Source organism: Heterodontus francisci, chromosome 30 (genome assembly GCF_036365525.1).
Source record: "Heterodontus francisci isolate sHetFra1 chromosome 30, sHetFra1.hap1, whole genome shotgun sequence".
Classification (NCBI taxonomy): domain Eukaryota; kingdom Metazoa; phylum Chordata; class Chondrichthyes; order Heterodontiformes; family Heterodontidae; genus Heterodontus; species Heterodontus francisci.
The window spans coordinates 15739153-15753431 of NC_090400.1; the positions used below are offsets into that span (position 1 = coordinate 15739153).

The 14279-nt window shown below is 44.9% G+C and overlaps 1 protein-coding gene across 2 annotated transcripts in view; it reads right to left on the reverse strand.

Annotated features, from left to right (window-relative positions):
- The window catches only part of bckdk (branched chain ketoacid dehydrogenase kinase), a 139298-nt gene that overhangs the window by 13523 nt on the left and 111496 nt on the right, over nt 1-14279 (reverse strand). The window contains exons 10-11 of one of the 2 annotated variants that reach the window (XM_068010127.1): nt 9781-9936; nt 113-1850 (exon numbers count right to left, since the gene is read on the reverse strand). In XM_068010127.1, the coding sequence (XP_067866228.1) occupies nt 1706-1850; nt 9781-9936 (301 nt within the window). In that variant the 3' untranslated portion in view covers nt 113-1705. Of the gene's footprint in view, nt 1-112; nt 1851-9780; nt 9937-14279 lie in introns of those variants that run through there. The other variant, XM_068010129.1, reaches the window with a different exon arrangement.

Below are 14279 nucleotides of genomic sequence, written 5' to 3' on the forward strand. Positions count from 1 at the left end.
AGCAAGTTATTAAAACATAATTTCATGTAAAGAGGGCTAATGTCCCAAGTTTTTTTACTTCTTTCTAAACATTAAATGCAATTTAAAATAATTGAAGTCGCATCAGAAAAAATAATCTTCTCATCAGACTTTTTTTATTATTAGTTATGGAAAGGAATAGGGTTATTCACAAAAAAAAATCAATTCTGATCAAATCTTTCTCTGTTCTAGGGGAAATGAACTCTCTAAACAGTTTCTTTCTACTGGCTGTTCTTCTTCCTCATTCTCTTTAGCAAAGGTAAAACTGACCTGTGCCTTACTTTAGTACCTTGCCAACTACGATAAAGAATAATGAATGGGAATGCCACATCGGTAACACTGGTCCTCTGGTTGCACTCCAGATGTTTCACAGCTTCCATTGGCTTTCAAGCTCCTGATCAAACATTTAAAGGCTTGTCTTGCAATGGGGTGTTCATTGCTATCCAGAGTTGAGGGGAACAGGAAGCTTTTTGGAGGATGAAGAATGAAACCTTGGGAGCTGGTGAAACTGCATTGACCTGTGTATTGATATAATGAGGTGCTGAGCCCAACCTCAATATAAAGCCACAGCAAGGTAAACTGTCACAGGATCTGTCCCGTAAAAGGTCAAAGGCAGCATTAACCAAAGGAGCCCTGCAGGGCTTAACAGTAGCAGCAGGCAGCAGCAGCTTATATGGTTTAGAAAAGTAAATCTAAGCATCATGAATCTGTAATAACATCTGAGTCACTGTTGTGTTGCAGTAACAAATGTGTGAACAGGCTGCTTTAGACTCCTGTTCCAAATTGGCCATTTCCTTTGAGCAGATCATTTCTGCAGGGCCTGCACCTCAGATGACTATACAGCCCGTAATTCTGATTAAAGTGTGCAGCAGCTTTAGATTAAATAGGTAGTACCAGCATCGAAAAAATACTGCAATTTCAACTTGAAATGAATGGTGTTTAAACTGAATTTTTTTGGTATTATGTAGAATGAAAACTCGAGTTACACAGAGAACGAGTATTAATATTAAAATCTCTGGAATGCAGCACAAACTGCAGTTTCAGTCAGAAAATGGGTAGCCTCTGATTGTCAAATACAGAAATAGATACCAACATCAACTCTTACAATATAAAAGATTAAAATTCAGAAATTATTTCACTATGCTTGTATTAAACTGTGGTAAATAAATGTTTCTCGGCATTCAAAGATCTAAAAATTGTTCTGTTTTGGGTGTGGAATTTTCTTTTCTACTTCCACTTGTGATCAATCGTTTATCACTCACCAACAGAGATCAGCAGAGGGCACTGCTGGCCAAGGGAATGATCCCTGTTATTATACAGCTGAGCTAACAAGCTGCTGCCATTTTACGCATCAGTTCAGTCAACAAGAGTCCACATTTCTTCCTAAAATCCACCCTAGCTAAGCTGAATAACTTGATAGTCCTGTAAATATTTTCCAGCAGTCCCTTCTTTCACTGTGAATCAGAGCTCCTTCACTTCACTCTCCACAATACAAGTGATGCTATCTAAGAGGACCTTCTCCCAGATTTTTTTCTACTTTCTTGTTATCCAACAGCAGTTCTTCAGAATTATTGGCGTTTGTCAAGTTTCAATGGGCACTTGATCCATTTGGAGCCTAGGGTTAATGCTACATAACCACTTATCAATAATGTCTACACCAGAAGATTAAGCTGAACTGGCTCCCAACTTAGACACGGAAACTTTCTTCTTTTCCATCGATGTGCTTGAGACGCAGATAAACGTCTGTTCCGATGCCTTGCATGGACTGAATGGAGAGAGATCCCCCCAGGTATTCAGCGTAAGCGCGTGAGGTGGGCAGGCCAAAGCCAAACCTGGACAAGCAACAGAAAGGAACAGCTTTATTACTGCGGTCTGTTCACAGAATCCATCAGGCACAAGAGGGGAAAATATAACAGTTGAGCACCAACTAAATAATTCCATTAACTGGCTGAAGTGCCCCTGTTTCTCACTTTACAGTGTTACTCCATTGTTCATTCTGAATGTATTAGAATAGAAGCTCAGTCTGTTCCAGAGCCATACTTCAGGCACGGTTAACAGGAGAGGAATTTCTATTCATCCATGTGCCTGTGTCTCACTGGAATAACTGCACCTCTGACAGTGCAGTACTCTCTCTACTGCACAGAAACAAAGTGAAAACACAGCTGAATGCATTTACCAATGTGCAGAAATATGTCCACCAGCATGGATCAGGCATAGCCATAACCACACTCTATACTGCACACATTGTCACCGCGCCCTGCGCTGAATGTTTTGCCTTTGTTGCACTTTGTGCACACTGGCATCACTACACTGTATGCTGCCCGTATTCAATTTTTCAGCTACGGGGTCATTGTGCCTGTAAATGATTAGAGCTGCCCACTTGGCTGTGCCAGCAGTATTGCTGTGGCATCCTGCAACTTGCGCACAGTGGCGCAGTGGTTAGCACTGCAGCCTCACAGCTCCAGCGACCTGGGTTCAATTCTGGGTACTGCCTGTGTGGAGTTTGCAAGTTCTCCCTGTGTCTGCGTGGGTTTCCTCTGGGTGCTCCGGTTTCCTCCCACATGCCAAAGACTTGCAGGTTGATAGGTTAATTGGCCATTATAAATTGCCCCTAGTATAGGTAGGTGGTAGGGAAATATAGGGACAGGTGGGGATGTGGTAGGAATATGGAATTAGTGTAGGATTAGTATAAATGGGTGGTTGAAGGTCGGCACAGACTCGGTGGGCCGAAGGGCCTGTTTCAGTGCTGTATCTCTAAACTAAACTAACTTCGACAGAGAGATGCTGAGACCCAGGAAGGGCTAAGGATAGAAGTGTTTTCTCCAAAGCTCTTAAGGTAGAAAGGCATTGATCCGCTCTAGGATTAATTACCTTCGGTTGGGACCTTCCTTGGTAGAGCACTGTGTCGATCACGTGTCCTACTTGGCCGAGTTTCCAGGATAGCCCAGGAACACCTCCCCTCCCCTCCCCATCCCTAGACACTGGCATCGACTTGATGGGCCAAATGGCTGCTTTCTGTGCCATAACTCACTCTTCCAAATTTTCACCCAGATGGGAGGGGAGTTGCCTACACCCCAATTGGAACTTGGACCGCAGGTTACACAGGGCAAAACCCGGGAGGATCAGGGTTCCCCCCCACCTCAACACGAGAAAGCGATCAGCACTGTGCCTTCTGCTATCCCCCAGCCCCAGGACTTTTGACCAGTCACCTCACTGTACAGTGTAGTTTCACTTTCAATTCTGTTGCTTCATTAAAAACTGTCAAGTTTCATTTTGCTATTAAAATAACAATTCAAATCATTGGATAATTCAAACTTTTTAATAAGTATTTTTACATTATCGGGGTAGATTAGCTCATTTTTTTTCTTTTGCTCATGGGGATGTGGGCATTGCTGGTAAGGTCAGCATTTATTGCCCATCCTAAGCCCTTCAGAAGGTGGTGGTGAGCTACCTTCATGAACTGCCACAATCCTTGTGATATAGATACATCCATCGTGCTGTTAGGAAGAGAGTACCAGGATTTTGACCCAGCGACAGTGAAGAAACAGATATATAGGCCGGAATTTTACGCCGTCCCAGCGGGTCGGATGGTGGCGTGGGGGCGGTGTAAAATTGAGTAGCAGGCTCGGGGAGGCCTACCGGCCGTGATTCCACCTCCGGACAAGTTTACGGAGGTCAGGTGGGGGGGTGCAGGGGGCGGGAACCGGCCCGCCCGCCCGAGGCCAATTAAGACTCTTAAGTGGCCACTTAAGGGCCCTCGCCCGCCTCCACGGGTATTTTACCCATGGCAAGTGGGTGTGCTGGGGACGTGAAAGGCTGCCCAGCGATAGCTGCCGCCCTTTCTGTGCCCCGGGGGGACGGGGGGGGCATGACAGTTGGGCACAAGGTGCCCGATTGAGGGCTACCCCCGGGACCCAAGACACCCCCCTCTCCACCAAAAGGACCACTCCAGCCTCACCAGGGAAGGACTGAGCCCCCTGGTGAGGCATGCCCCTACTTTACCCTCTTCTAGATCCATTACATCTGCTTGGCTGCAGCCCCAGCTGTGGCCACGGCTCCCGGTGGTGCTGCTGAGATTAAGAACTGCCAGCCCGCTGATTGGCCGGCAGGTCACTGAGACGGGACCTCCTCCCTCAAGTGGGTGGAAGTCCCGCCTCAGGACAATTAAAGCCTGGGGATCCGTAAAATACGGGACGGATCCCCAGGCTGGGCGGAAGCGGGTTCGCCACTGACTTTCACATCGGAGTCTGGTTCCCGTCCCTCTACCGTAAAATTCAGGCCATAGTCCCAAGTCAGGATGGTGTGTGGCTTTCAGGGAAACTTGCAGGTACTGGTGTTCCCTTGCATCTGCTGCCCTTTTCCTTCAAGGTGGTAGATGTCATGGGTCTGGAAGGTGCTGCCAAAGCAGCTTTGGTGAGTTTCATTAGTGCATCTTGTATATGGTACACACTGCTGCCACGGTGGCCAGTGGTGGAGGGAATGAATATTTAAGGTGGTGGATAGGGTGCTGATAAGCCGGCTGCTTTGTCCTGGATGGCGTCGAGCTTCTTGTGCGCTGTTGGGAGTTGCACTCAACCAGGCAAGTGAAGAGTATTCCATCACACTCCTGACTTGTGCCTTGTAGATGGTGGACAGGCTTTGGGGAGTTAGAAGGTGAGTTACTCACTGCAGAATTCCCAGCCTCTGACCTGCTCTTGTAGCCACACTATTTATATGGCTGGTCCAGTTAAATATTTTTTAACAGTGGTAACCCCAAGGTTGTTCACGGTGGGGGATTCAGTGATGGTAATGAATTTGAATGTCAAGGAGAGATGGGTGGATTTTCTCTTGTTGGAGATGGTCATTGCCTGGCACTTGTGTTGCACGAATGTTACTTGTCAGTTATCAGCCCAAGCCTGAATGTTGTCCAGGTCTTGCTGCTTGCGAGCACAAACTGCTTCAGTATCGGAGGAGTCACAAATGGTACTGAACACTATGCAATCATCAGCGAACATCCCCACTTATGACCTTATGTTAGAGGGAAGATCAGTGACGAAGCAGCTAAAGATAGCTGGACGTAGGACACTATCCTGAAGAATGCCTACAATGATATCCTGGGGCTGCAATGATTGTGCTACAACACCCACAACCATCTTCCTTTATGCTAGGTATGAGTCTAACCAGTGGGGAATTTTCTCCGATTCCCAAAGACTTCAATTTAGCTAGGACTCCTTGATGCCACACTCAGTCAAATGCTGCCTTGATGTCAAGGGCAGTCACTCTCACCTTATCTCTGGAATTCAGCTCTTCTTTCCAGCAAGTTATTACTGATTAAGTGCCGTTTGATAGCACTGTCAATAACACCTTCCATCACTTTACTGATGATCGAGAGTAGACTGATGGGGCGGTAATTGGCCGGGTTGGATTTGTCCTGCTTTTTATGTACAGGATATACTTGGGCAATTTTCCACATTGCCAGATAGATATTAGTGTTGTAGCTGTACTGGAACAGCTTGGCTAGGGGTGCGGCAAGTTCTGGAGCACAGGTCTTCAGTACTATTGCTGGAATGTTGGCAGGGCCCATAGCCTTTACAGTATCAGTGACTTCATGTGGAGTAATTCGGATTGGCTGAAGACTGGCATCTGTGATGCTGGGGCCCTCAGGTGGAGGCTGAGTTGGATCATCCACTCAGCACTTCTGGCTGAAGATGGTTGCAAATGCTTCAGCCTTGTCTTTTGCACTGATGTGCTGGGCTCCCCCATCATTGAGGATGGAGATATTTGTGGAGCCACCTCTTCCTGTCGGTTGTTTAATTGTCCACCACCATTCACCACTGGATGTGGCAGGATTGCAGATCTGATCTCTTGGTTGTGGAATTGATTTGATCCGTTTATTGCACATTACTTCTGCAGTTTAGCATCCTTTTAGTCCTGAGTTGGAGGGGTTGGTACCTTATTTTTAGGTATGCCTGGTGCTGCTCCTAGCATGTCGTCCTACACTCCTCATTGAACTAGGATTGATCCCTTGGTTTGATAATGGTAGAGTGAGGGATATGTCAGGCCATGAGGTTACAGATTGTGGTTGAATACAATTCTGCTGCTGCTGATGGTCCACAACGCATCATGAATGTCCAGCTAAGAGCTGCTAGATCTGTTTTGAATCTATACCATTTAGCATTATAGTAATGCCACACAACACTATGGAGGGCATTTGCAGTGTGAAGACGGAACTTCGTCTCCACAAGGTCACTCCTTCTAGCTTTGCTTGTGAGAATTTATGGTGAAGGAATTAAGAACGTTCACTTTTGACAGATGTTTTTACAGCACTGTTCCCTCAATGTCCTTCTGAAACAGAAACTCGTTTTTAAAAATGTGGTTTTGATGACCAGTAAGGCAGAACTGAAAATTCTGGGTCAGCATTTACCATCACTTTGACAGAACCACATGAATTTTGCTCAGATTCTGAATCTTAAAATGAACTCTCCAGTTTTCACCCCTTCCCATTCCTCTCGGGAGATGGCCCCAGGGATGGGAGTTTCATCTGGTATGAAGCTTGAGAGGGAGTTGTTGGGACACTGCAGCTGAGCAGAATCATGCCCTCACCCAAGAGCCTTCAGGAAACATCACTCGCTCAACGGCCAACAAGCAAGTAGAGGTCACAAGATCCCATTCAGGAACAGGAATTCTGGCCAATTTTTCTACCTTCCCCAGCCTGGGGATATGGGGTAAATTGTCAGTGGCCAGTTAAGTCAATAAAAGCAAGGGATCAAAATTTTGTGTGGGTTTGGTTCAATGTCACATCCTGTAGTTTAATTACACATTGATCTTCCAGGCTGATTTGGGAAATATAAAAGCAGCTTATCGGGTTTTGCAGTCTCGAGTCTGCAATGAGCAGGAGGTACAGGGTTATGTAGTGGTGCTGTGCAGCAGGACAGGATGCCTAGATTTCTGGACAGAAAATCCTAGCAGGGATTCCATTGACCTCCTCTCTCGTTGATGGAGTTACACTCAGCATAGAGAAACCTGTGGTCTCCTAGCTCACCAGAAACCAGGAAGCTGGGGTCAAGAGGCTTCAAAAGCACAAATTAAATTTAATTAACTGAAGTGAAGAGAAGAGAGAGAATGTGCTTTTTTTTCTGCTATCGATTTGATTAAGATCAGTTGGGGATCAGATAACTAAAGCAGGCCTCTGAAAATAGGTCAATGATTCACTGTTGCGGCAAAGCAAAAATGGACATCATCCAACTGGCCAACTGCTGGTCAATAGTTTCCTAAAAAAAATTAACACAAGATTCACAATAACTAGCACAGTCTTTAATTTTCAAGAAAGTGATCAAAAACTGACTTGTTTCAGTCCTTGAGGGGTTAATGGTCTGCCTTGCCTTTTGGGTTCCATTCATCCATGCTTCATAGGAATCAAAATCAGTCTCATCATTAACTTACATCCAAAACCTGCTATTACAGCCATCTGCACCCTCCCTCATTAATAACAATTTTAAAAAGTTATTGTTCTTAAACAAACTGTGCCAAGCACTGGCAGGAACCAGGCTGTCCACTAAGTCCACATCTGAGGGATCCCAGATGATTTCCATAATGAAACCGGTCATGGTCACACTGATGACAGGGTGAAACTAGACAATCACGACTGCTCAGAGTTTCCCCCTCTAACGTATCTAGAGCACTGGGTATAAAAATTGGATTTCCCATGAATTATTTCATACAGAATATCTCCCAGGGTGTTGTGCATGGAGAGTCAAGGAAACATGTAGTCATCAGGGCAACGTCATCAAGGTGAAAGGGAGTTAGAGGCTAGGGGAGCAATTGGTTGGGGTGTGCTGTTATATTTAAGTCCCTATTTTAAAGCCACACATTTTGTCCTTATTTTTATGTAATTATTTGACATAACTTAGGCTAATTTGGGAAGCTGAGAAGTAGAGTTAGTTATGGTGTAGGAGTTTCTCTGCAGTACAGGCACAGGAGATGGAAAATTGTCTCCACTAGTGGGAAGGTGTAATTACGGAGTGAGAAATTTACATAGGCAGGTTTCATTATAAATGTGGTCATAGCAATTTTAATAGAAAGAACTGACAAGTCCAGGGAGACACGACAGTTTCAATATATTCACAGATGCCAGATACTTAAAGATGTGATGCATATAGAATATAAGTGCTGCAGAATATCACTTGGTGGCAAGGGGTAAAATGGGACAGATGAGATCCTAAATTGTGCAAATGACACTCAAAATGATTTACCAACAACATCTTTACCCGGAGATGTTATTATCGCGGGTTAATCTTTGGGCAGGTGTATAGCTCGAGTTAGGAGAGACGCTGATTCCATTTTAAAGCCAATGGTGGATGTCAGTGGATAGCAGATTGGTTTAATTGAATCACATGACTGAAATCCAGTGCTGTCAACCCACATGGTGCTGGGGCCACATGGACTGACGGATGGCGGGCCGCGTGGCCTAACTGAGATGGCGCTGGGCCATGTGCCTGACGATGATGCATGTGACCTGAACTGTACATACATTTGGAACACATGGAGGTCACATTTATTCTGTTTTCGGCACAGGACATGATGGTAAGCACCTATCACTGGCAGTCTCCCGTAATCGAGACAAATTATTTGAATACAAGTTCCGCAGAGTTTTATTTCACTGTGATTTAGAGCGGAAACAAAGCGAATGGCCATGGACTGCATGAGACAGGGGGCCGAATTTTGTGCCCATAGCGGGGCTCCTGGCACCAGACCAAAAAGGCAAAAAGAATCCCACCTCGGCCAGCTGGAGCCCCACCACAAACCCCCAGAGCGATTCTAAGGCACCAGGCCAATTAACAGCCCAGTGCCAGGATCCCTGTCCCTTTAAAGATATTGCAGAGGTCTTAGACCCAGGCCTAGCATTGGAGCCCAGATCCAAGGTAAGTGAGGCAGGCTCGCCAGGGCCAGGATGGGCATTGAGTATAGGGGGAGGGTGGTTCTGGTTTTCCTGTCAGGGGCCCTCCGTGGGCCACATATTTCCCACAGAGGAGGGCCCGCCCCTCCAAGCCCAAGAGAAAGGGCAGGCGAGAACCGCCAGGGAAATCGCACTCCATGAAGCTGTGGCTAACGGTTAACCAGATTGCAACAGAGGGCTTTGTTTCACCAAGATTACTGAAATTCGAGTCAAGAGGGATCAGAAATTGATGTTGAACAGCACATGGCTGATTGACACAAATTTAAATGAGTCCATTACTCAGCAGCTGACTGAAACTAAAGTGCTGTGACTAAAATTTGGAATTTGGTATTAAAGTATATAGAACCAAGATGGGCAAATAGAGTTACGATATTAAAAACAAGAAATGCTGGAACCACTCAGCAGGTCTGGCAGCATCTGTGGAAAGAGAAGCAGAGTTAACGTTTCGGGTCAGTGACCCTTCTTCAGAACTGACAAATATTAAAAATGTCACAGGTTGTAAGCATGAGGTGGGGGTGGGGCAAGAGATAACAAAGGAGAAGGTGTAGATTGGACAAGGCCACATAGCTGACCAAAAGGTCATGGAGCAAAGGCAAACAATATGTTAATGGTGTGTTGAAAGACAAAGCATTAGTACAGATTAGGTGTTAACGAACTGAATATTGAACAGCAGCAAGTGCAAACATGAAAAAAAACAGTGGGTAAGCAAACTGAGCAAACTAAGATGAAATGAAATAAAGGCATAATCACTGGCTGTGATTACTCTGGCATAGTGTTGGAATGTTTTCCTGACCCAGGATCCCAATATTGTCCTACTCGTTCCTTACCCGTGCATCGGTCCTGACTGTGGGCCACTGTTGACTGTATGGCCATAAAATGTGTTCATCTTGGGATCCTGAGGGCTGTCCTCGGCTGTGGTAAAGTGATAGTCCATCACTTTATTGATGATATTGTGTGGAATCCCGCCTCCACGGTCAGAGATCCTACAGCAAAAATTACAGACCATGAAAGGTATTACAATCTATTACCTCAACGTCCTCTAACCTCTCTGCCTATCAACACCCTGCAAAAACATCTGGAGTACTGTGTACAGTCCTGGTCTCCTTATTTAAGGAAGGATGTAAATGCATTGTAGGCAGTACAGATAAGGTTTACTAAACTAATACCTGGAATGGGCGGGCTGTCTTGCGAGGAAAGATTGGACAGGCTAGGCTTGTATCTGCTGGAATTTAGAAGAGTAAGAGGTGACTTGATTGAAACATATAAGATTCTGAGGGGTCTTGACAGGGTGGATGTGGAAAGGATGTTTACCTTGTGGGAGAATCTCGAACTAGGGGTCACTGTTTAAAAATAAGGAGTCGCCCATTTAAGACAGAGATGAGGAGAAATATTTTCCTTCAGAGGGTTGTGAGTCTTTGGAATTCTCTTCCTCAAAAGGCAGTGCAAGCAGAGTCTTTGAATATTTTTAAGGCAGAGGTAGATAGATTCTTGATAAGCAAGGGGATGGAAGGTCACCATGGGTAGCTGGAAATGTGGAGTAATCAGTTCAGCCGTGAACTTATTGAAAGGTGGAGCAGGCTCGAAGGGCCGAGTGGCCTACTCCTGCTCCTAATTCGTATGTAAACCCTCTGAGGAAATTCCAATTTTGTGAAGATTTCACACTCCATATTAGCGCCCGTTTCTGCAATGAGGACTATCCTGAGATGGGAAGGTTTAGACAGAGCTATGAATGGCTTTTAATCACTAATATGCTTGTGAAAAGGTCGCCTTCTTCAGTCAATAAAGTCAGGCATGACTGGTTACAAGTTCAGCATCATTATTATGACTGGTTTCGGTGGTTCAGACCTAAGTGATTTTGCAAGTTAACAATAAAGCTAAAGGCCTGAAAGACCAATCATTTTTGATGCAAAAATGATGTATTCTGGTGAAAGGGGCTGGAATTTGAGGCATAGTCAGATAATCCAGAGTCGTACCTGTTCTAAAATACACGCTAAATTCTGAGAGAATTGGGAAACAGCAGGAGTACTGCCTGTAGGACAGTCCACAAAAAAGTAAATTACTACCCAAATCAAACTCACCCCAACTATCGGTAAAGCAATGGAAGGAGTCATCAATAATGCCATCAAGTGACATCTATTCAACGATTATCTGCTTACCAATGCTCAGCACAGGTTCTACCAGAATCACTCAGCCACAAACCTCATTTCAACCTTGGACACCAGTGCTGAATGTTACAAAAGAGACCAGATGTCTGTCCTCAACAACAAGGCCGCATTTAATCAAGAATGACAACAAAAGGCCCAAGTACAACTGAAGTCAATGGGGGCCAAAGGGAAAACCCTCCAGTGGTTGGAGATATATCTGACACAAAGGAAGATGGCTGTGGTTGTTGGAGGCCAGTCAGCACAAGCCCAAAACATCATTGCCAAAGCTCCTGAAGAAAGCATCCTTGGCTTAACCGTCTTCAGCTGCTTCATCAATGACCTTCACTCCATCATAAGGCCAGGAATGGGGCTGTTAACTGAGAGTTCTGCAGTGTTCAGTTCCATTCACAACTCAGCTCATGCCAGCCTACAGTATGACTTTAGCCAACATAAGTGGCGGGTAATGATTATTTACAGCAAGAGAATGCCCAGTCATCTACTCTTAACTTTCAACATTTCCATGCCTGCCACATCTTGAGGGACTCATCACCGACCAGAAGTCTAACTGAACCAGCCAGATCAACACCCTTGCTACAAGAGCCAGGCACAGGCTGAATGCTCCAAGTGGGAACACCAGCAGCTCCAAGTTCCCCTCCAAGTCATCTACCATCCTAACTAGGACATATAGGTCCATTCCTTCATCATCATTGGATCCATATCCTAGAGGTTCTGACGTAACACCCTCATCGAAAGGATCAAGGCATTTCAAGAAGACCCACCAACACCTTCTCAGGGCAACCAGGAATGGGTGATAAAAGCTGTCTTGCTGGTATCGCAGGAGCAAAGACATGTATTTTGCTTCCCACACTCCTGTAATGTAGCCCTTAGCATGGGATTCACTATGATGTCAGGCAAACCCCCACCTGCCAAGACTGAGACACACATTATTTCGCCACATGAACATTAAAACTTAAAACTGCAAGCCCTGACCAGAAAGACATTTCCATGGTAACAATGTTGAAACAATGGAGACTCTGCAGTTGCTCTCCAATACACAGAAGTGGTCAGAAAAGTTTTAGTCACATGGCTAGCTGGCTGGCCTCCAACAAGGAATGTGGAGAGACTGTTCCTTATAAGGGACCAGTCACATGACTAACCTGCTGAGCACCCTGGGAGCTTTTTGAATTTGAACTCCCAAACAAAGGAATTGCCAGGAGAACGCCATGTGCTCTCCTGGAACTAAGAGCGTCTCCTCTGCCTGTCTGTCTGCCTGCTCATCTCTCAGGGAACTGAAACCATTGAAGACACATGAAACTCAAACAGAGAAACGTTTGCCACGTGAACAAAGTTTTAAGAAGATTACTGGGCCCCAACGAAACACAAGAATACAACTTCAATCAAGGGCTACAGCGAGATTAAGATGAGGAGAAATTTCTTCACTCAGAGGGTGGTGAACCTGTGGAATTCTCTACCGCAGAATGCAGTGGAGGCCAAGCCATTAAATATATTCAAGAAGGAGATAGATTTATTTCTTAATGCCAAAGGGATCAAGGGATATGGGGAGAAAGCGGGAACAAGGTACTGAATTAGACGATCAGCCATGATCTTTTTTGAATGGCGGAGCAGGCCCGAAGGGCCGAATGGCCTACTCCTGCTCCTATTTTCTATGTTTCTAAACAGTAACCTGATATTGCCTCAAACTGTTCTACTTATCTTTTCTTACATAAGAACAGAAGAAATAGGAGCAGGAGTAGGCCATTCAGCCCCTCAAGCCTGCCCCACCATTCAATAAGATCATGGCTGATCTGTCCCAGGCCTCAACTCCTTTTTGGGCCTGCTCCGCATAACCCTCGATTCCCCAAGATTTCAAAAATCAATCTACCCCCTCCTTAAATACATTTAGTGATTTAGCCTCCACAACTCTCTGAGGCAGAAAATTCCAGAGATTCACCACCCTCTGAGAAGAAATTCCTTCTCATCTCAGTTTTAACTGTGTGCCCCCTTATTCTGTAACTATGTCCCCTAGTTCAAGAGTCCCCCACCAGTGGAAACATATTCTCAATATCTACCCTGTCAAGCCCCCTCAGAACCTTATACATTTCAATAAGATCACCTCTCACTCTTCTAAACTCCAATGAGTAAAGGCCTAACGTGTTTAGCCGTTCTTGGTAAGACAACCCCTTCATCCCAGGAATCAGCCTAGTGAACCTTTTCTGAACTGACTCCAATGTTAGTATATCCTTCCTTGAATACGGAGATCAAAACTGTATGCAGTACTCCAGGCCTCACCAACACCCTGTACAGTTCTAACAAGAATTCCCTATTTTTAAACTCTAACCCTCTAGCAATAAAAGCCAGAATTCCATTTGCCTTCCTAATTACTTGCTACACCTGCGTGTTGACTTTTTGTATTTCATGTACAAGAACACCCAGATCCCTCTGTACTACAGTATTTTGTAGTCTTTCTCCATTTAAATAATAATCTGCTTTTTTATTCTACCTACCAAAGTGGATGACCTCACACTTTCCCACATTGAACTCCATCTGCCAGGTTTTTGCCCACTCACTTAACCTATCTATATCCCTTTGCAGATTCTTTGTGTCCTCATCACAACAGGCCTTTCCACCTATTTTTGTATCGTCAGCAAATTTGGATACACTACACTCTGTCCCTTCCTTCAAGTCGTTCATATAGATAGTAAATAGTTGAGGCCCTAGGACCGATCCTTGTGGCACCCCACTAGTTACGGATTTCCAACCTAAAAAGGACCCATTGATCCCGACTCTCTGCCTTCTGTGTGTTAGCCAATCTTCAATCCATGCCAACACATTATCCCTAATACCTTGAGCTCTTATTTTGTGCAATAACCTTTTATGTGGCACCTTATCGAATACCTTCCGATAATCCAAATACACTACATCTAACGGTTTCCCTTTATCCACTCTGCTTGTTATATCCTCAAAGAACTTTAACAAATTTGTCAAGCATGATTTCCCTTTCATAAAACCATTTGTTGATTGCATTATGTTTTTCTAAATGCCCTGCTATTTCTTCCTTCATAATGGACTCTAGCATTTTCCCAATGACAGATGTTAAGCTAACTGGTCTATAGTTTCCTGCTTTCTGTCTCCCTCCTTTCTTGAATAGGGTGTCACATTAGCGGTTTTCCAATCCGCTGTTA